Genomic DNA, 24,636 nt, shown 5'->3' on the forward strand with positions numbered 1-24,636 from the left:
TAAAAAGAAGAGATGTGAATTAGACCCATATCAAAATTAGATCCAGAAATAGAGAAGGTAACGGGGGAAAAGATTATCCAAGTAACAACAAGGCTATCAGATCTCCATAGACAAAGTGTGGCTAATGAATGACAATCAACCATTTTCACAACGTGAAAGAGACTTCAGTTAACACAAAGCCACTATATAATTTTTGTAAAAAGAGGGATTTTGAGTCTATTCTTTATATCAGAAAATTCAGACACTTTCATGATTATTGATTATGTCATTTTATTATTTATTAATAAGCTGGTTTTGTTTTTTCTCTAAATGATTACTGTTTAAACGTATGGAATCTCTCTGAGAAGTCTAGTGTAAATATTTACAAATAACCCTTTGAGTAGGGCTAGTTCTGTGTATACACTGGTTTTTGAACAGTGAAGTTTAGGAGATATCACAGTGCTCAAAATCCTACCTTGTCCTCCCGCCACCTATCCTAAAAAAACCACCCTGTTGGATTCAATCCTTTGAATTACCTCAAAGAGGTAAGAACATCTCTAAAAAGTCATATACACAGGCTGAGAAGGGGTCTAGAACCAGCCAATTCATCTTCATTGATTTATCAGACAAGAGGTCATCAACAGGACCAAGATACCTGGGTGACGGCACAGCAGAAGGAAGGACAGAATACACATGACACGTAAGGCCAGGGAAGGACCTTTAGAATGGCCTGAGGCATACTGACTTTCACAGAGAGGGAAGCTATAGGCTTGGGTGGTGTCCAGAGTAAGTCAGCTAAAGAACGGAATTTCACCGTGTGCCTACGGTTATTCTTGTGCAATCTGACATTCAATACTTCTAATCTAATTATTCTTCCCTTTACAGCAAAAGTTACTAAAATGAGAAAAAAATTAAAGCAATTTATTACAGGATCTCAATGGGGATGAATAACAAGATGTATAAAGATTACCAAAGAATAAAATTCATAAGAATTCCCAGGTTTTATTGTTACATGTCTCATTATTTTTGATAAAGGTAGTGCCTGCTGGATCAAGTATAAAGGGGTGTTCATTTAGTAGATAAAGGGTTTCATTTCAGCAAGTCTGTGGAATGAACTCAGCAGCAGTATCAGAATAGCACTCAAGTCTGTTTATTCCTTAAGGTTACCATCACCAAAATTCTCTTTGGCAGACCCTCTGGCTGTCTCTCCCATATCCACCCCATATGCCACTAGTCAACAGAAACCTTGTTTGGTCAGCAATTCTCTCTTCTCCTAAATGACTCTAGGAAAGGTGAACTCACTCCGGTTCTGGGATGATCCTAACTAGTATCAACTAATCGCTAAGTACCTTTTTCTCTACCAAGGTTTAGGAGGAGTTTTGACCCAGTTCTGGCCAATGAGAACCCTGAAGCTTTGGTGAAAAGGTTTCCTGGTTCCCTGCAATGTGTCAGAGGAAGAGGTGGTCTTTTTGTTGTTTCTGGACCCAAGAATGACAAAGCAGCGTGGCTGAAGTCACAGTTGGGGCTGCATGGCCTCTGGATTTACACTTATAGAAGATTAGGAATCTCCTTTTAAGATCCTTGAGTCAGACTTTTCTATTACTTTCAGTCCAAAGCATTATCAAAGTGTGCTATAGAAAAACAATTTATGAATAAGTAAGCAATGATATGAATAAGTAAAATATCTACTTACAGTATACCTAAAAACAAATACTATCTATGAAAATCAGGAATTATTTTCATAATCAAAACCACTAATCAAAGTAAGCTTCTTATTCAATATTTCAAAATATATCAAGGGTCTATTTTAATGATTAATCAAACTTCCATACTACTATCAAAGTTATCTTTCTGAAAAATGTACTAATCTTAATATTCACTTAAAAACCTTGATGGTCCTCCATTACAAACAAAATAAAGTCCCCCTTTGTTAGTGGAGCCATCAACACCTTCCCTAGGCCCCAACCTAACAAAGCAACTTAGTCTCCCAACCCTCCCAACTCCCTGAACTTCATGTAACTCTCTGGGTGAACTTTCATATGGCTATGTCCATGTTCCATCTCTTTCCTCTGCTTTAGATAACCCTGCTGCAGCAAAATCTTACACAGCTTTAAAACCCACAAAAACACCAATTATTCTATGAAGCATCATCAGAAGCCCTTTACCAGGCAGGATTGTTAATTCTTTCCCTGGGTTGATACCATCTTGCACTATAGATCAACAGATAAATATGTTTCCTCTACATGGTCAAGAATGGCTTGAACACAGAGATCATGTCTCTGAACTGAACTGAATCTGATTAAGGTTCACTTATTTCTGATCAAATGTCTTTCAGTTGTTAGAGAAAAACAGATTAAGTATTTCACCAGTGAATTTCAAGAGTTTCAATCTTAGGAAGAGTAAGAACCCCTTTAGAATTCTAATGTTTCTTTAAAATCCTGATTATCACCTCAAACTCACTATGGTTAACTACCATGGCATTCTAAAAAGAGCTATTTCTGAGATCTTGTATTTTACTCAATTTAATTAATATGTGCAAGGCAATGCTCCCAAAAGTCAAAGAATTGAAGTGCTTGTCACTGATTTGTGTGTTGTTTTAATACTTGATTAAAAATCAGAATAGTGATAGCTGTCAGTCTTTGGCAGTTAAGATGATAACATACAATTGAAATAGGGAAATGAAGACAAGGATTAGTCTATAAACTCGTCACCACTAGAAACTAGAAATCAATTCTAAGATATAATAAAAGTCAATCTGATTGTCCTAGAAAGCAAGACAGCTCTCTAACTGTTCCAGAATACAAAGAAGCCCTTAAAGATTAATACAGTCATGTCAAAAGAACATAGGAATAAAAAGAGCTTTGAAAAGCCAAGTTTAGAAAAATTTGAATATCACAAAGAAAAATAATTGAAATTGAGCGTAAATATTACGTAAATAAAAATCCACAAGTCCATTCTACATTCAATTTTTTTTTAAAGAGGAAGAAAGGCCCAGCATAGTGGCTCATGTCTGCTATCCCAGCACTTTGGGAAACCAAGGCAGATGGATCACTTGAGGTCAGGAATTTGAGGCCAGACCGACCAACATGGCAAAACCCCATCTCTACCAAAAACACAAAAAAATTGGCTGAGTATGGTGGCAGGCACCTGTTATCTCAGCTACTCAGGAGGCTAATGCACAAGAATCGCTTAAACCCAGGAGCCAGAGGTTGCAGTGAGCCGAGATGGCACCACTGCAGCACTCTAGCCTGGGCTACAGAGCAAGACTGTAAAAAAAAAAAAAAAAAAAAAGCGGGGGGCGGGGAAATAAATGTACCTTCTTGTTTAGGGATGGATATAAAGGTGATAAAACTATTAAAAAAAATCACTGAACTGATTATCACAGAAGTCAGGGTGGTTGGGAGGGAAGGGAGAGTGTACACTGGAGGCTTGTGGGATACTAATGGTAATGTTCTATACCTGGGTAGAGTTATCTTAATAATTATTCTAGTTCTCTTAATAATTATTTTAAAGTGTTCATTTATGTTACTTAGAGTATTCAGTATACTAGACTTCAATATTTTAAAAGTATTTAAAATGAATGACTTTTCATCAGTTACAATGAAAATATAAAATGAGCAAAGGTTAGTATCTGAAGAAAAATAATCAGTAATTATCTCCAGCAGATAGTATACTTCTGTTCAATAAAGCTCCATGACCCTCTTACTGCCAAAGGCCATACCTCTGTTATGCTCCTTTACACACTGTACCATCACTGTTTGCTTTTATACCCAGATCATGTTGTCATATTCTTGAGGACATGGTCTTTATCTTTTTGTACCTATCAACCCAAAATGTATCAGAATGTCCAGCAAGTGGTGAGTACTCTATATATACTTGATGGATGGATGCATAGATGAGTGAATGAATGAATATTGAGTAAATAAATCAATAAATGAGCAAGTAGTATAAAACCAATTTTCTTCTGATATTTTGAAGCTTCAAGTTACTGAAGTAATAATCAGCAGTAATACACTGAATTGGAATAAAGAATTCTTTTTTTTTTTTTTTTGAGACAGACTCTCACTCCATCACCCAGAGTAGAGTGCCGTAGGTCGATCTCCGCTCACTGCAACCTCCGCCTCCCAGGTTCAAGCAATTCTCCTGCCTCCGCCTCTTGAGTAGCTGAGATTACAGGCATGTGCCACCACACCTGGCTAATTTCTGTATTTTCAGTAAAGACAAGGTTTCACCACGTAGGCCAGGCTGGTCTCAAACTCCTGGCCTCAAGAAATCTGCCCTCCTCAGCCTCCTAAAGTGCTGGGATTGTAGCTGTGAGTCACCACACCCAGTCAAGAATTCATTATTTAAACTACATACCTCTGACAACAGTGTTAATAGCAGTAGCAAAGAAAAACAAATATAATTAGTTTTCTATTAACCAGGCTATAGCATGTTATAAGTATGAATACTATACAAACACCTGAGCACAGGAGTCCAAGCCTGTAGTGTGCTATAATCAGGCCTGTGAATAGGCACTGCATTACAGTCTGAACAGCACAGTAAGACCCCATCTCTTTAAAAAGTAAATAGATAATATACAATAATATAGACTGAAAATTTTAAATATCTAAAAAATACTATATATAAATAAAAATAATCACTTGACAAAAATTAGTCGTGATAAAAATCATCTCTTTAAACTTTCCATCTGTTTCTATTCTATGTACCTGGAAACTTACCAGAAAGAAATAATGTTTTAATTAAAGAGCCCATTCATAAATGATAGCATGATGGCCTATTATAAGTTCATTTAAATATCCTACATCTGATATTTCACCTTCAAGAACCAAACTTAAACTATCATGTGGAAACATCCCAGATTAAGGCATAAAGCTTGACTATTTTAACTTCTGACTCCAAACCACTCACAAACAGTAGAATTAATCATTCATTTGGTAATTCTTCCCTGGGGATATTAACAGAGAAAGCACAATAAACCAATTTTTCAGGGAAAAGCTTCCATTTTCCTTCCTGCAACTCTAATTTCTCATTTAAAAGAAAGAGATTTTGCCAGAGAAGCTACTTCTCCAGACTAAGACTAAAGGGAAGTTGCCTGTAACAGAGTTATTTTACCATGTCTACTGGAGAGGGATAGGGATATATATGTGCATTCATGAATTTAAGAAGCCCACTTGCTACTTCTATCATTGCTAAAAAAGACACTTGAACCCCTGAGAACAAGAGGAAGTGAAAAGGGGAAAGGCAATAGAAAGAATAATCTTAAGGCATCTACAGGCCCTATCTCTCCAATAATTTTGAATTGGACAAATTTAAGTTAAGATGAAATAATCATCAGTAAGTCAGTAAGTTATGATAAGATTTTCTTAAAATAAAATATGCAAATATGACTTGCTTTAAAATACCCAATTAATATGGAAATACCTTCCCATAAAACATTAACTTAATATGTATCTACTATAAGACAAGTTTCTGACTATCCCTGAGGGCCAAGTATGTAGTCTGGCAAAGCGGTGTGCTAAATGAATGAGTCCCACATGTGGTTGTTACAGCATAGTCCTCAAAGAGCTGCATCACTGTGCCTTTCTCTGGCAAAATCCCATAGTGTTATAATAGCACCCAGCTACAGTTCCTCCTAGGTACTGTTCATATAACGGTGACTGAGACACCATGCTGCAACAATGTGTGTGACATCCTTTGTAACATCCAACCATGATGTCATGCCTTGCTGCTGGTAGATTCTTATCCAATGCTTTCAGGACCATTTCCTCAAAGGAAGTTCAAGCTAAATCTTTATACTCTATCAGTTTCCAAGAAGAGACCTGAGCTTCTCTAAAATTTTCATTTAAATAGCCAAGGTTAATCTTTCATTTCTTTGCAGTATATCCAGTATTATTACTTCTACACTATAGGTCAAAACTGTTCATTTTTATTATAGGCAAAATAATAAAAGAGTCAACTGAGAATAAGGTAGCCAGAGTCCCTGAGAATTGTAGTAATACTCATGGGACAAGAGTATACAGTACAAAGGGCCACACCAGATCTCATAGGCTAAGAAGATATGCCAACAGGTGAAACACAAGAAAATATACATATATTCAGAGTGTGCAGTAACAGAGTGATATATAGATACAGTGAGAAAAATATTTCAGAGACAAAGTAACAAGCCAGCTCTTTGCAGATGGTATCACCTGGGGTAAGCATGCACCTTATACCTCACTCTAAAACATAGTCCTTACTATAAAACAAATAAAACTATTACAAAACAAGTTTCCAACTATTCAAATGGAATCTTTAATCTTGCAAAGACTTTGTTCACCCAATAGTTTAACAGCCATCATTAAAAAATTATATTAAATATGTCTGGTGACCCAATATGTCAAATCTGGCAAAGTTCCCCATGGTTGAGCTATACCACTATCACTGCTAGATAATTTAACAAAGTTCAATAATTTGACACCTGGCGCAAGTCGCAGTGACTCATGCCTGTAATCCCAGCATGTTGGGAGGCCAAGGCAGGCAGATTACCTGAGGTCGGGAGTTTGAGACCAGCCTGGCCAACATGGTGAAACCCCATCTCCACTAAAAACACAAAAATCAGCCAGGTATGGTGGCACACACCAGTAATCCCAGTTACTTGGGAGGCTGAGGCAGGAGAATTGCTTGAGCCCAGGAGATGCAGTATGCCAAGATCATGCCACTGCACTCCAGCCTGGCCAACAGAGAGAAACCATCTAAAAAAAATTAAGTAAAATAATAATAATTATTTGAGACCTAGGAGAAAAATAGCAGTGAGCTCTGGTGATTTAATCTTTTTTTGTTTTTTTTTTAATTGGATTTTAGGTTTTGGGGTACATGAGCAGAGCATGCAAGACAGTTGCATAGGAACACACATGGCAGTGTGCTTTTCTTTCCTTCTCCCTTTCACCCACATTTGGCATTTCTGGTGATTTAATCTTTAACACATCTCCTAATCACTGTAAAATCTCAAAAGAGTTTCTAGGAAATTATGCAAAAACATTTAATTACATTAAAGATTTTATTGTTACACATTGAAAGTGTTGACTATATCTAGCAAACTACATTTTCACCTGATAAATCTGTTACACAAAAATATACAGCAATTATTTCAAGTTTAAAATAGCATTTATATGGTATTTTCCTTGAAAAACTAAAAAGCACAAATTGTCTTAGTTATATTAAATAATTCCACAATTATTTTATTTACAATTTAAATAATATCCTCATAAGTATGCTAAAATTTCCAGATTCCCCTATTAAAAAAACAGGTAATACTAAAACTATCTAGAAGTCATATTAAACAATCATATGAAAGATAATATAGGACTGTACCTTTTTTTTTTTTTTTTGAGACGGAGTTTCGCTTTTGTTGCCCAGGCTGGAGTGCAATGGCGCGATCTCAGCTCACTGCAACCTCTGCCTCCTGGGTTCAGGCATTTCTCCTGCCTCAGCCTCCCGAGAAGCTGGGATTACAGGCATGTGCCACCATGCCCAGCTAATTTTTGGTTTTGGTTTTTTTTTTTTTTTTTTTTTTAGTAGAGACGGGGTTTCACTGTGTTGACCAGGATGGTCTCAATCTGTTGACCTTGTGATAAACCCGCCTTGGCCTCCCAAAGTGCTGGGATTATAGGCATGAGCCACCGCGCCTGGCAAGACTGTACTTTTTAAAAACAAACAAGAAAGCAAAAAGCTTAAATAAACCAGTAACATGAAGATGTTACAGGAGCCTGACTCCACTCTAGTCAGCTTGGATCCATCCTTATAATATGGCTAACTCGAGCCTAGCAAAGTATCCTTCTCACCCGTGAGTTTGGCCTTCTGAACCCTGTAAAAGTCTCCAGTCCCTGAAGTGCTGTTGCCTCTAGGATTCCTTTCAAATAATCCTTTAGAAACAATTTCCTAGGTCTTAGCTTTAGCACTGGTCTCTTCCTTGGCTCACTCTCTAGCTCTGTGCCAGACACATCCATGGATCTTCCAGCACCTTCCAATCCAGTTCCCCTTTGCTCTGGGTTTTGCCAGGCTTTCCCAGCCAAAAGCTGCCCCTTTTAAAACAAGGCCACCCTGGGCTGGGCCCAAGAGACTTTGTGCCTGTGAGAAGTTATAACTAGGCTTCCAAAAGTCTAGTTTTGGGATTCACAAACTACCACTTTAAACTACCACTTCTCAACTTAGAACAAACAAGAAGCTTATAATTTAGCTGAAATATGCTTCAGCTAAATTATAAGAAACGGAAGGTCTACATAAAGTTCTTTAAGTTCTTCTACCAATAGTAGAATCTCACCCCTTAAAAAGTTTCCAAAGTTCAACATAGATTTCAAAGGTAGAGTTTTACTACAAATCAAAAACATAAGATCATAGCCATGAGAAGTATGGAACTCTTTCCAGACTTGGAGGAGACATGAAACTGAAACCTGAAGCCTTAGCAACTACTTATACTTGATATCGTCCCTCCTGCAAAATAGAATTTATAGAAAAACAGCTGTTATTGCACCATTTTTTAAAAAAAACAAAAGCCCACTTTGGAAAATAACCCAGCATTTCTCAAAGCATAAAATTACCATATGATCCAACCATTCTACTTCTAGGTATCCATCCAAAAAAAATGAAAACATAAAGGCACACAAAGAATTCATAGACTTCATAGACAGATTGTTCATAGCAACATATATTCATAATAACCAAACACTAGAAAAAGCCTAAATGTCCATCATCAGGTGAATGGAGAGTCACAATGTGATGTATCAATACAATGAAACAATATTTAATAATAAGAGAAATGAACTGACACATATAGCACAGATGAACTTCAAAAACATGCCAAGTAAAAGAGGCCATATACAAGAATGTATAGTATATGATTCCCTTTATAAGAAATCTCCAGAAAAAACAAATTTATAAAGACAGAAAGTAGATTAGTGATTGTATTGTATTGGGAACAGGAATGGGGATTATATGTGATTGGCAATAAACGATCTTGTTGAAGAAATTAAAAGCATTTAAAAATTGACTTTTGGTGATTGCTGCACCACTCAGTAACATTACTGAAAATCACTGAATTGTATACTTGAAATGGATGACCTTTATGAAATATAAAATACAATGATTTAAAAAAAATAAAAAGTATTGGCCAAGTGGCATGGCTGACATCTATAATCCCAGCACCCTGGGAAGCAGAAGAGGGCAGATCATGAGGTCAAGAGATCAAGACCATCCTGGCCAAGATAGTGAAACCCTGTCTCTACTAAAAATATAAACAATTAGCTGGGCATGGTGGCATGCGCCTGTAGTCCCAGCTACTCGGGAGGCTAAGGCAAGAGAATCACTTGAACCCAAGAGGCAGAGGTTGCAGTGTGCTGAGATTGCGCTACTGCTCTCCAGCCTGGTGACAGAGTGAGACTCCAAATATAAATACATAAAAATAAAATAAAATGTATTTCCCCTTATGCAGTAAGTATGTTTCTAAACTAGGCGTGATGGCTCATGCCTGTAATCTCAACATTTTAGGAGACTGAAGCAGACAATCACTTGAGTTTGAGACTAGCCTGTGCAACATGGGGAAACCCTGTTTTCACTAAAAATAAAAAAATTAGCTGGGTATAGTGGTGTAGATCTGTAGTCCCAGCTACTCAGGAGGCTGAGATGGGAGGATTGCTTGAGTCCAGGGGATTGAGGCTGTAGTAAGCTGAGATCATGGTATTGCACTACAGCTTGGGCAACAGAGCAAGACCCTGTCAAAAAAAAGGTCCTAAAAGTTTACATATTTGATATTATATTTGATAAGATAACAACAAATAAAAATAGGGTTCAGAAAGAGGATATAAGAACAGGAACAGATAAATTTTAGAAATTATTTTCTGAGAAGCACACACAGATAAATATGGATAAAGGTGAAACACTCCATGATATGGACAATTCCTTGCAAAAATATAATTTCTCAAAGTTGGGCTCAAAAACAAGTAGAAAACCCGAATACATCAACAGACACAAAAAAAACTATCAAGGATTTCTCTCTTAAAAAGCTTCCAGGACTAGTCAGCATTTCCATGGGTGACACCAACCCTCCACAAGGCCTGTGGATAGGTTTGAACTTGTGGGTTTTTCAAGAAACCTCTCTGGCAGATGTTAGCAGGCATCACTAGTGAAGGGAAACTGCCTGGCAGAGCAGCTGTCTGCATATCACTGCAGGGGGATTTATCAGTGGCAGGAATATAGTCATAAAATTAAAAACTAGAGACCAAATCTCAGAAATAGTTAAAGAAAATACTTGGGGATAGAGGTAATTTACAGCAAGAATGTCAGCAGGGGCTTGTGCCATAATTATTAATATACAAAATAGAAACTGTAATTCTATTTTATAGTCACAAACAGAGAACCTAGCAACATATGGGACAAAATAATGAATTATACAACATGGCAAAGTTGAGTTTATTATCGGCATTGAGAATAATTTTTAATAATGGGAAAATTAATATAATAAATCACAACAACAGGTCAAATAAAAAAATGTATATATCCACTTTAACTGACTATAAAAGTATTCAATAAAATCTAATACCTATGCCTTAAAAAAAAAAGATATAAGATACTGCTTTAACACAATAAAGACTAGCTTTCACAAATCAATAATCAACACTCTACTTACTTAAAATGAATACTAGAGTTCTTTTTATTACCAAAAAAAGATTAAAATGCTATTATCATCAAATTATACAGTTCAGAAACTTTTAGAAAAAGCATTAAGGTAGGAAATAGTAGTAACATCTTGAAAAGAAAAACTCTCATGATTTGCCATCCATGTTATTGTCAAACTAGAATGTTATATTCAAACCAAGAGAAACAATAAAAATCCATTAGCAAAACTGAGAAAGTTCAATAAGGTATAACAGAAATCAATGGCTTTCCTATATAATACCAATAAATAATTATAAAATATGATAGAAAAATATTACATCCACAGTAGCAACAAAAACAAATACAATTCCTGGAAAAATATTCTACTCGATATGTTCAGGGTCTATAAAAATAAAAATACTAAATTTTACTGACATAAAGGAATGCATTAACATTTTAAAAAATACACTGTGAGGTTGGTTGAGGAGACTCAGCACTGTAAAAATGTCTATTTTTATCCAAATTAAAATATAAGTTTAGTGACAGTCCAATAAATTCCAAAGGAAGAATGGCAAAATTATTCTGAATTGACATTTTTAAAGATGCAAAAATATCTAAGAAAATTTTGCAAAAGAAAACTAATATGGGAACATATTTCCATACCAGCTATTAAAACACATTATAAAGCTACAATAAATAGGATGATGGTACTAAGCCCTAAAATCACTGAATAGATCTTCAGAAAAGATTGCTTTGAAAAAAAACATCAAAATATGTAATAACTGAATCTGATGAATAAGTGTTCATAAGCCAGTAGGGGAAGAAGAGAATAATACAAAAAATGGTGTGGGGAAAATCAATAATCTCTGCTTAGACTTTCACCCAGTATCATTCTGCTGCCTACAAGGCCCTAGATATTTTGGTTCCTTGTACTTTTCAAATCACATGTAATAATTTGGCTATCTCTGTTCCAAACTCCTAAGCCACCCTTCTGTCTCCCAAGCATGCGAGGCTTGTTCCTGCCTTGACCCTTGCTGTTCCCTCTTCATGGGGGCCCCTTACTTTCAAACATCAGCTCCTTAGAGATGGCCTGTCCCTGACAACCAATTCTCAGATGTGCTATTTTCATCCTCACACCAGACACTCTCTATAAATGGCACTGTCACTCTCTGAAATTACCTTTTTTTAACATGTTCATTGTTTCTCTGGCTAGATGTAAATTCCCTAAGAGTAAAGTCTTTATTTCCTTTCTTCTCAAGTGTTCAGGGTCTAGAGAAGCTTTCAGCATTACTAGAGGCTTAGAAAACTTGCGTGGGCATGTGCATACATATATCTGTATATATATATATATATATATATATATATATATATATACACATATATATGTTTATATGTATATGTATCTGCATATTCCTATATATGGGGGGGTGAGCGTGTGTGTACATATACATATATGAAATGACATAAGGATTCTAAATACAGATTTGTCTTATACACAATAATTTTGTATTAAATGTGCACAGGAACAAATATTTACCATAATGAATTTAGTGGAACAGCAAGACATTGAGTTACAAATTTATTAATAACAGTGAGATATCTATTGTTATTCATTATCATCACATAATATCATCATTTAATTATAATCTTATCCTCATCATTTATTTTTATCATCATCATCAGCCACACTGTAAATAGAGCATGATGAGACTCTTCGAGAGCCAACGCAATTGAATTCAGACCCTGTCTTTTACCCATGGTGATTCTGACTTTCCCTACAAACTCAAGGGCACCAGTGTAAAGCAATCAAGAGGTAACTAATTGGAAATGCTTCCTCTAAATGAGAGAAGGCAAAACTAAATGTGCTCTTTTGAACAGAGTTTGAGTGTTCCTTATCTAATCCTGTTACTGCTTCTCTCTCTCCCTCTCCCCAATCTCCACACCATGTCCCATTCCTCATGGGCAACCCTATCTGCTGACATCTGTCATGCCTCATGCTTCAGTTCCTAGTTGTCCTCCCACCACTTACTGTAAAATTGTGGGGGGCGGGGGGGGCGGGGAAGACTGCTATAAGCATCATGAAGTGAGAAAAACCATTTTGTTGTTATTGAAATAAGAAGACAAGAAGCTGGGAATCTGTAAAATACACTCAAAATTTAGTCACTGGATCATCCAAGATCTGAAAGCTGTACAACAGAAACTCTTCCCAAAAAAAGCAGGCTCTAAAAGATTTCTTTTCCTAATTGTTATATGTTTCACATCATAAACAACCAACCACAGTCAACAGACAGCATTTGCCTCTTTGTCGGGGGGCTATGTGTGGTTTTTGTCAGGTTCCCTGTGGTAAAAGCATCAAAGAATACTGCTGAAAGGAAACATTCTTCAATATTCTTACAGTTTGGAGCAGTTTAGTTACCCACTTCTTCCAGAACAGGAGATGTACAAGAAAAAAAAACTGGACTGAATCGCTCAGATAATAGAGTTACATGTCTTTATTAAACTTTCTTCTTTTTGAGGAATGTTTCACAATAAAGTATTAAACTCAATGCTGACCTCTGGAAAGGTCCAGTGCAGCCTCAGGACTAGTGTGGCCAGATCAAGCCACATGTTTGGTTTTATTAATACATCTGTCCTAAACAGTGAAATTTCACAACTATGACCCCATGAAGAAAAACTGATCCCCAACCTTTTGTTCATAATTTTGACAAAACAGAAACTGGCTCTGCTTTTCATTTTTAACTTTTCCATATTTTTATCAGCCTCCTGTGGAAGTTACTACTCAAAGATTAAACTCTTGTGTAATCTACTTAAATTTATTTATTGAACATTAAGAAGAAACATTAAAAGTAATGATACTTTTCCACCCATTCCAATCAAAAATATGTATTACTGGATCCATTCTGTAACCGGAAGCTAGCTACACATAGACATATTTAATTTTCCTCCAGTTAAAACAATTTTCTATATGTTCCATAGCCCCAGAATTGCTTCACAAGAAAAAAACGTTTAAAGAACATACTGGTTTTCATGTTCCTGTTCCTTAACCAACTTAAGACAATATACAAACTGAAACCATGAAACAAAATCATTCTACATAAAAATAAGATAAACATTTTTGTATCACATCATGATATTTATAGTATAAAGAAAACAGCTACCTGCCAGCTATGTTTAATATCTATTCCAGGCAAAAAATAAGCACACTGCATGCTTCTCAGCCCAGGTAACCTCCATTTACGCTATTATTTAATCCTTTATATGTCTTGTAATTACACATTTGCATCGAAATAGAAAGAAAAATGCCCAGTAGAGGTTTCTGCCAATATCTCAAAAGAAATTTTGCTTCAACCCCAGTATTCTAAACTTCATGCTCTGATAAATATGACCACATGTGTGTCTCCTTCAGGAACAGAAAGTTTTTGGACTTGGATGTCTCCAAAGTAAGTGAGGCAATTTGGCCAGAATGGACATAAATAAATATCCCTTCTTTTTTTGAGTATTAAAAGTCAAGGAATTACAAATGTCAGCAAGCGGAAAACACAGATTACCAACAGGGACAATGATTTCAAACAGGGATGGAAGGGAGTTATCAAAATAGAGACCCAAGAACCCAACTTTCCAAATCACACCTATATATCTACATTCAGCTTTCAGAAGCTAGTCTCAAACATTTACCTTCTTTTTAGCTGTTTGACTCTTCCTCACCTGGTCATCTCACCTCTGTCTCCTGGCTAGTCCTATCCTCTGGTTACTGAGTCAATTTGACTCCCAACCTGGAATTTAGCCCTTATACTGTGTTAGGGATACATCAGAGAAGAAAAGAAAATCTCTGCCCTCAAAAAGCTTACATTCAAGGGGTAGGAAAAAGACTATAAACGAAATAAATAATTAAAATATCAAATAATAGATGGCCAAATATCAATAATGGTAGTCAAACTTTTTTGACCCACAAAAATTGGAATGTTATAAGAGTTCATCTATATATTAAATAGTAATAAGTATTATTTTTTAAATGAAGCAGAGAAGGAGACTAGGTAGTAAAGTAGATGAGAGAGTGAAGGCAGAGACGGTTGTTGAGCATTTAAAATATGGCAAATTCAACTAAAGGACAGAATTTTTCATTTTATTTGAATGAATTAATTTAAATTTAAACAACCACAAGTGGCTAATGGCTACCTATCCAGATAGTATGGTCCTAAGTCTTGCCTCTTAAATGCCTTTTTAAATTAACTGACAGTCTTCCATCTAGCTGATTCTCAATTGCAGACAACTTAGGCTCTAACTCTCATTCTTGGTCTATTTGTCTGAATTTCTGACCTCAGACTTTCTTCCTGAAATGTTGTAGAAATGCTTCCAGAAAGCGATGGCCCAATGCTGCCCAGCTCAGAAGCATGAGCCTGGCAGAACCCTGGTCTCTGCCCACTTGCCCATGATAAGAAGAAGGATAGAAACCCTTTTGTTAAGAAAAGTGAACATTAACTAACCAGATTTATTAAACATTACACTTAGACCAAAGGTAAGAGATTAAATCCAGCAACATATCAAAAGCACTCTCCAAACCTAAAATTCTAGGTAGACAACTATTAGTAAAATTATTTTGTATTCACAGGAGAATCCCGGTACCAGAAACCTCATAGAAATCCATGATCACATCAAAGCATCTAACAAACACCAAGTTTTATTTAGCATCACATATCATGTAGCTAGTCCTCTGAATCATTAATCAAAAAGTACAACTTTCTCTTTCCTGCTGTTCTCAAGGAAGATACTTCCAAAGTATTATTTTCACAATTTACTGTCATTCATAGGAAACTTAGGTTATTATATATTCTTACACAAAATATTGGGGTAACTCCTGCCTTTCATTCTACATTCTTAAATCTATTATAGCTATTTGATTTCAAATGAATATATATTTCTTATTATCTGCCAGACATTATAACCTACAGTCAGTAAGTACAGTTTCAAATATAATATTTAACTGGTATAGGAAGATGAAGTAAAATATAGTAAGAAAAAACTTTACATATGGATAAGAAAGAGGATCCAGTGTGTATCTGACAAAAGCAAGTCCAGCTCAACACTTACTGATTTAGCACGACATCGAGAATGAACGACGTTCCAAAGGCATCAACCTGGAAGCTTGCTCGGTCAACGTGAGTCAACTATAATACCAAAAAGATAAAAGGTATTTATTACGCAGCCATACTAATCAGACAATTAGTCTTTCTTATGATTATTTCAAAACATCTCATAAGAAAATAATTCAACATGGAGAATCAGTGAAAACAAAGTAAAATTTACACCTTCTTAGAAGCCAAGTATTCACCTATCTGAAGTAAATTACCACCCAATCAAGGAGGACAGGTGCCCTACTTTTCTAGTTTACCTCAAGTGGTTAAGTATTTCATTTCCAAGATGACTGCACTTCATTCATCTTATCTGATTTTAAGTGACTAGCTCCTTTAAAATGAAGTTTTGTACATTTGGGAAAAAAAATAAGTAAGATATGCTCAATTCAAGAATAAAATAATATGGTGAATATGATCTATTTAGAAAGAAGATATATAAATCTCCCAAAAAAAACCTTTTTCATTTATCACAAAGACATACTTTAAAAATAGTATTTCAGTTCTAATTTACCAGACCTAATTTCATCAAGGTTTCCACATCTTCCTTAAAACAAAATTGAACCTCTGCACATCTATTGTGTCAGTAGGACCTATCAAAATGTTCTTGTGTTAAAAAAAAAAATCATTATTTCCTATGCTATCCTAGGAACTCCCAGAGAGAACAGGGTCTCTTAACTAAAAAATATAGTGTTTCCAATAACATTAATATTTGCATAGTGAACACGCATGTGTATTAATTGAAAAGAAAAAAGGAAGAAAAACTGGGTGTTCCATTCGATTCACCAAATACAAACAATAGCTATATCCAAACAGTAGGAACCCAAATTATTGGAAATTTTTATGTTTATGTTTCTACAGTATCCAAACCTCTAAAATAAACATGTACAATTACTAAAATGAAAAACATGTGACAAACATTATTTTAGAAATTAAAAGCCACATGAGCAACTGCACATAGTATGTGAGGCCAACACTGCTGCTGCTTCCTGAGAACCAGGGTATTCCAGGAAGGGACATCTTAGGTTTCTGTGGGACCACAGGGGACCTCAACCATCCCTGAGATTTCACACACACATAAACTATGAGATTAGGTGAAAGGAGAGAGTCTGATTAGTAATAATAAAGCTTTTTGGAAAGGAAGGATAATTCTTCTGCTTTAAAGTCTATTCTCCTATTTTAAAGAAGTAGGTATGGGAGAATCATGTACCTCTGTTGCTAACACATTCTAACCTTCATAAAACCTCAAAATTTAAGAACTACCTGGGTACCTCTCAGCCTCATTAACCATTCAACCATAACTTCTAACTCCTCTCAACTAATACCCAGCATCGACTAAACTTTGTTTTCTTTTTTTACGGTAGTTCTTGGAGCCACAACTTACTCTTCATTTACACCGCTGCCACATATCATATCCCTCTGATCTTTCTAAAGGTGACTCCTTATCAAAACCCCAAATGTAAGCCCTAGGTTTTCTAATATATCCAAAACAAAACAAAAACAAAAAACAAACAAAACAAAAAACCTTTTCCCTGGATTTCAGAATCTTCCATAATCACCTTCCCCACCCCAGGCATAATGGTGCACAAGCACTTACCCATAGCCCACCCACAGTCAGTTCTCTCTTCTATTCTTTAGTTCAAAAGCTGTGTTCATTCCAATACTTTCTGTGTTTTTTTCATTCATTAATTTTGCTGAGCCCTTTTCCGAACTAGACCTTTCGCCATAGCTGTTTCCCAGAAATGGCCCTACTCATCCTTCAAGATTTAGATCAAGTCCCACCTGTAGTCATCTAGGACTGCCAAAACAAAATACCACAGACTGGATGGCTTAAATAGAAATTTACTTTCTCACAGTTCTGGAGCCTAGAAGTCCAAGGTTAAGGTGTTGGTAGATTTGGTTTCTCCTGAGGCCTGTCTCCTTGGCCTGCAGATGGCCGTTTTCTGTGTGTCCTCATATAGCCTTTTATTTGTAAGTGTACATCCCTTGTGTCTCTTCATCTTCTTATAAGGACACTAGTCATACTGGATTAGGGTCCCACCCTTACAACCTCATGTAACCTTAATGACCTCCTACAGGTCCCCAATTTCCAAACATGGTCATGTTGAGGGTTAGAGCTTCAACATATAAATTTGGGGAGGACACAATTCACTGCATAGCACCCCTCTTGCATGAAGCGTTTCCACCCACTTCTAACCTCCTCTCCTCCTCACTACAGGTCAATATCACATCAAGACCTCAGTACTGACCAGGTACTCAGTTAATCTCCTGGTTGCCTGATTCATTTGAAGGTTGTTATCAATTCCCTGGATGTATAAATGAAGAGCTACGAATTACCTGCTTATAGAGGCACTCTTTCCATCAGAGTTGCTTTTAATGCCATGTCAATAGATAACATCACTTCTTCTACCTAAAGCTCTTTGAGTTTCCTAGAGTGCTAACAATCATATTTTCAGAAGGGCCTCCGCTTACCAGAATTGATGTTTCAGTTAAAATGAATCTCTCCCTCTTCCATTCTTCTTGCAGGACTATTGATGCTCTTATCTCAATTTCCTTTGAATCAGAAATATTAATGCCGCAAATTTGTGTTGAACAAGGCAGGGACCACATGTCATTCACTTTGATATCATGGTTACAGCTGGGATTGAGGTAATGTTAACATTCTATTTGGCAAAGTATTTACTATCTACGTCAATTCTAATTATTTTCTTTCTTCCTGCAGTTCCATTTACATCTGGTATCTTATTTTATTGATCTCAGTGGTGTCCCAAAGAGAAACTCATGTATTTACATTAAAAAAAAAAATCCACTGACAGAAAACTTAACTACTGCTTAGTAAAAATGTTTGCATTATTGATAGCAATAGGAACAGGAGTATGTCAACATATTTTCAATATAAGGCAAGCTTCCTTAGTCTGTATACATACTGATTCATTCAATAACCTTCTTTTTTTTTTCTTTTTTTTTTAAATTATACTTCACTCAATAACCTCTTTTGAGAGTCTACCAAGTCCTAGGAGCTATTTAGATTTAGGGAATAAAGCAGTGAAGAAAACTGATCATGTTTCTGCTCCTGTGGAGCTTATGTGATAGCAGAAAATACAGAAAATGAACAATTAAATTAAAAATGTTTAGAAAATAAACTTACTATTCTCAGACTTAATAAAACGGGGAAATGCTGTCAAGAATGACCAGGGAAGATGGAGGTCTAAGGGTGTCCTTGAAGGTCTCCAGAAGGAAGTAACATCCACGTAACAACATTAATAAATAGAAGGAATCTATGGTAGGGAGAATAATGACAACTAAATATGCCTATGCCCTGATATCCAAAACCTACAAACATGTTTCCTCACACGGAAAAAGGGACTGTGCAGATACCGTTAAAGACCTTGACTTAAGGAGATTATCCTGGATTGTCTGGATGGGCTCATCCAGACAATCAATGGACTCTAATCAAATTAGTCCTTATAAGTGGAAGGCAAAGGGGTTAAAATCAGAGAAGAAGATATGATGATGAAAGTAGAGATCAGTGTGATAAGAGGAAGAGGGCAAGAATCAAGGAATGCAGGCAGCCTCTAGAAACCAGAAAAGGCAAGGAACGAATCTCCCTTCGGGCCTCCAAAAGGAGCACAGCACTGCCAATACTTCATCTTATCCTTGTAAGATCCATTTCAGGCTTCTGACCTTCATAACTGTAGACAATAAATTTCTGTTTTTTTCAGGAAACTAAGTTTCTGCTAATGTGTTATAGGGACAACAGGAAACTAATAGAGTGTCATTGGTATTGTCCCTGAACATTTTGAAAAGCAGCTCCAATGAGTTGATTACATCAGTATTCAATGTCACTTTCCTCCACAATTTGGCTAAAACCAAGGCATTTCCAGCAGCAAGACTGAAACTCAGGAGGCCTTAAGTATCAAATTGAAAACACAGGACTTCCCAGCCAAACCAAACTTGCAGTGGTGATCACTAAAATAAAAGTGAGCCTGGTTTCTTTGCATTTTGTGTAGTCTTCCAACACTCAGGAACCTACCTTCCCCATGTTTCTGGCTCATAAACAGGCCAAAGAGAAGAAATATGGTTTCATTTTTTTCTTTTTTTTTGAGACAGAGTCTCACTCTGTTGCCCAGGCTGGAGTACAGTGGTGCTATCTCTGCTCACTGCAATCTCTACCACCCAGGTTCAAGAGATTCTCTTTCCTCAGTCTCCCAAGTAGCTGGGACTACAGGCACGTGCCACCATCTTGTATTTTTAGTAGAGATGGGGTTTCACTGTGTTAGCCAGGATGGTCTCGATCTCCTGACCTCGTGATGTGCCCATCTCAGCTACACAAAGTGCTGGGATTACAGGCATGAGCCACCATGCTCAGCCTGGTTGCTTCTTAAAGTTATCTTGGAGAAGGAATAAAGTAAGTAGAATTACACTGAATTGGTATATTACCAGGCTTATCATTTAACACCACTGAAGTGAGCCAGGATTGCTTTCAGAAAGTTACTCTTAGACCCTGCCTTTTTAGTTGAAGGAAAAAAGGTATGTTTGAGAAGAGAGAATCAATATAGTATCAAGATTTTCCTTTGGTGGGGGAAACAGGCTAAGATATCACCAAGGAAAAGTTCTAATATTTATTAACTTTAAGCTGAAGATTAAAAAGTAGTAATACCTCTCAGAGATACTAGAAAAACATAATTTTACAGAAATGAGCTCTTTCAAATTACTACACAAGAATGGTGACTTTAAAAACTATTAAACAGGTACTTCAGGTATCACAGAATAATACTGAGAGAATTCCTAGAGCTCATATAATACAAGATTCTTAGTTTATAAATAGGGAAACTGAGACCAGCAGGGGCAAAAGTCACATATTTGGTGGCAGAGTAGGCATCTCACCTCCTGGTAGGCCTTTTTCATTATATTTGAACTCCTTACTTTCATTCTATAGCTTGGAGGTACTTGCAGGTTTTACTGGGTTCTAATGAAAAATTATTATAATAGAAGTCTTCTCAGTATCATGAAAATGCTCTAAAGTACATTTTTAGAAGATATAACAAGAAAATCAAAACATAAAAAGCAATCTTTAGAACTCCATTTTCATCCAAAAGTCAACAACATGACCACAGCTGACTCATAGCACATGTCCTAAGGTCAATCAGATAACAACCATACAAACTCAAAATTACAGTTAAAAATATTAAATTAAAATCCATCTTTTAATGAAAAAAAATTACATGGATATGGTAAAGTATGTGTATGTAGTATGTATGTGTTTTAGGAACTGAGACAAGCAATCAGGCTAACATTTATAGAAGTTGTGAAACAAAGGATTCAGGGGACTAATGGAAAAATATAAAATAACTCTCTAGATGGCAAGAACTCTTAATAAATCAATATAATATAAAGATAATTCTAATTTCTAAATTTGAAAATGAAGCATAGAATTTTAGGACCTGAAGAACCTGATGTAACCCCAAGATTGGGGCCTGATTATTATTCAAGGCAACAGCTGAAATTAAAATTTGAAATTAATATAACATTCATATTCCTCATGCATTTTGCTTCTTGGAAGCCTGTCCTCCTTTCCTCATATCTTCTAGAGTCAGTGAACCAAGTTCAACCTACCTATCCCAGAGAGCAAACAAAAAGGAACTTTTAAGACTGCCTTATTCATAACCAATTTTTTTTTTTTTGAGACAGAGTTTTGCTCTTGTTACCCAGGCTGGAGTGCAATGGCACAATCTCAGCTCACTGCAACCTCCGCCTCCTGGGTTCAGGCAATTCTCCTGCCTCAGCCTCCTGAGTAGCTGGGATTACAGGCATGCGCCACCGTGCCCAGCTAATTTTTGTATTTTTAGTACAGACAGGGTTTCACCATGTTGACCAAGATGGTCTTGATCTCTTGATCTCGTGATCCACCCGCCTCGGCCTCCCAAAGTGCTGGGATTACAGACGTGAGCCACCGGGCCCGGCCTCATAACCAATTTTTAAAGCAAAGTTGGCTGTACAATATTCATGGTAGAATCAGAACTCTGATACAAGGAGAAAGACGAGGTATTTTAGGTTTTTAATTAAGTCCAACCTGAATAACAAATCAATGTTTACCAATGGGGTGGGAATATTACCAATCAAATGGTAGTATACAATAAGATAACTATGAAAGTAATTATTATTATTAAAAAGAAAGGTTTTATGCATGCAACAGAATCTTTAGGTACTGCATCCTAAACATGTATTTGCCATCTAACTGCTTCAACTCAGTTTTTAAAAATCACAAGTCATCCTGGTCAACATGGTGAAACCTCGTCTCTACTAAAAATATAAAAAATTAGCTAGGCATGGTGGCGGGTGCCTGTAATCCCAGCTACTCAGGAGGCTGAGGCAGGAGAATTGCCTGAATCCAGGAGGCGGAGGTTGCGGTGAGCCGAGATCGCGCCATTGCACTCCAGCCTGGGTAACAAGAGCGAAACTCCGTCTCAAAAAAAGAAAAAAAAAAAAATCACAAGTATAATTCTTAGAAGTATAACGTTTTCAGTTCAATTAAAAATATATATATGTCAATAGCAAATATGGCTTGTACATATGATCCCTCTTTTATACATCAGAAAAGGCAACTGAAAAATCAACATTGCCTTATGAAAACTTCTGGCAAAAGATTGATATTATATCTCTATTCAGATGAAGGTTTCTCATTCTAGAATTTGCTGTGGCCACATCAAGATATGGGATTAACTTTGTGAAGCAGAACTGTATTGCAATGGCATCTGTTAACAGGCACTTCTACCCAAGAGGTCTATCTATATGTAAATTGGTGTGATATATTTAAGAACATTAAGGTTTTTTTTGTCTGTATTTTTATACTTATGACTCCATGTTACTCTCCCTTTTCCATTTCAGCAACATTCATAGTTTCCATAAGCTGACTATATATTGTATCTAATTTACACATTATCTTTAACCAAACTGTTCTTGAAATCCAACCATCTGCATTTAGTATTACAAGAACCAGAACAGTGCCTGGCAACAGGACATTTTAAAACAAAATGAAACAAAACAAAATAGCACAATTTTTAAAGAACAAACTTTACAGAGCTGAGCTGCAGCTGAATTCTGGGTCTTCCATTTACCAGTGGAATAAACTAGAGCAGGTTGTTTCATGTCTCTGAACTGAAAGTCCTCATCTCTTAAAGAGTGAAAATAATAATACACACTTTGTAGATTTTCTGTACCAATTAATCAAGTGATAGTCCGTCCATATAACACTTTTAGTGCCGACCATATCAGGCCATGGGAAAGAAAGATGAGATGGATATGGCCCTTGCACTTAGGAAATTCAAAGTCAAAAAAAGAAGCTACTAAATAAATTATTACAAAATGAGTATAAGTCCAACAATAGACATATGTATAAAATACAACAGCAGTCCTTTGACTGTAGGGATACAGAGGAATGCACTGGTGCTCCTCAGTTTGACAATGTAAGGGAAAGCACTCCAGGACAAAGGAACAACAAAGGCACAAAAATGGCAAACAGCACAGTACAATCAGGAAATTACAAGGCATGCTATATATTACTGATCGGCACACTATATATTGCTGCTCTATAATGGAAGATCAAGCTGGAAGTAAAGACATCAAAGAACTTCTAAACTGGTTATTCTCAATCCTAGTTCCACATTAGACTTCTTTGGTGATATGGTTTGGATTTGCATTCCCACCCAGATCTCACATGGAATTGCAATCCCCAATGCTGGAGGAGAGGCCTGGGGGGCAGTGACTGGATCATGGGGGTGGACTTTCCTCCTTGCAGTTCTTGTGATAGCGAGTGAGTCCTCAGGAACTCTGGCTGTTTAAAAGTGTGTAGCATCTCCCCCTTCTCTCTCTCTCTTCCTCCTGCTCTGACCATGTAAAACATGCCAGCTTTCCCTTCACCTTCTGCCATGATTTTAAGTTTCCTGAAGTCTCCCAAGAAGCAAAAGGCTGTACAGTCTGCAGAACCATAAGCCAACTAAACCTCTCTTCTTATAAATTATCCAGTTTTCAGTATTTTGTTATAGCAATATGAGAACAGACTAATACATTTGGGAAGCTTTTATTTTTTTTCCTTTAGAGATACGGTCACACTCTTTTCCCCAGTTTGAAGTGCAGTTGTGCATTCATAGGTCACTGTTACCTCAAATTCCTGAGCTTAAGTGATCCTGCCACCTCAGACCCCTGAGTGGCTGGGAGTATAGGCATGTGCTGCCATACTTGGCTATTTTTATTTTCTAATTATTTTGTACAGACAGAATCTTGCTGGAGTTCAGTGGCTATTCACAGGTGCTATCATAGCACCTAAGCACCTCAAACTCCTGGGCTCAAGCAATTCTCCTACCTCAGTCTCCTAATTAGTTGGGATTGCAAGCATGAACCATCACACCCAGCCTGACTTGGGAAACTTTTTACAAAATACTAATGCCTGTGCCTCAAATTCAGAGATTCTGATACACTTGGGTCTGCAGCAGATCCCAAGCATCAATATTTTTTAAAGAGCTATCCATGGCATTCTAAGGTATAGCCAGCGGTTGAAAAGCAATATTCTAAACCAAACTAAGAAATGTACTCCTTATCCTGAAAGCCGTAAAAATGGATTAAGATCCTTTGTGATAACAGATGTTCAATAAATAGCTCCCTTCCCTTTTCTTCACTATTTAAGACAAAATGTTTAACTTTCAAAACTGAATATTTACTTACTAAATTCCTGCATTATTTCTCACAAGTAAAATATATGTTCTTGTGACAATTTACTACCTAACTTTTTTGAGTTCAACCAAAATAATAAAAGCTTTAAAAGTCTTTTCTAAAAGGGGGGAATGAGGAAGAGAAAGCCAAAAGGAAGAAAAAGAAATTCAATCAGAGGGTCTTTCTG

The 24,636-nt window shown here is 36.4% G+C and overlaps 1 protein-coding gene across 37 annotated transcripts in view; it reads right to left on the minus strand.

Annotated features, from left to right (window-relative positions):
* The window catches only part of ADAM22 (ADAM metallopeptidase domain 22), a 279,921-nt gene that overhangs the window by 220,212 nt on the left and 35,073 nt on the right, over window positions 1-24,636 (minus strand). For all 37 annotated transcript variants that reach the window (XM_078342932.1, XM_054237345.2, XM_017975383.5 and 34 more), the window contains one exon: window positions 15,700-15,776. In XM_078342932.1, coding sequence (XP_078199058.1) covers window positions 15,700-15,776 — 77 coding nt within the window. The remainder of the gene's footprint in view (window positions 1-15,699; window positions 15,777-24,636) is intronic.

The sequence above is a fragment of the Callithrix jacchus genome, chromosome 11 (assembly GCF_049354715.1).
Source record: "Callithrix jacchus isolate 240 chromosome 11, calJac240_pri, whole genome shotgun sequence".
NCBI lineage: Eukaryota > Metazoa > Chordata > Mammalia > Primates > Cebidae > Callithrix > Callithrix jacchus.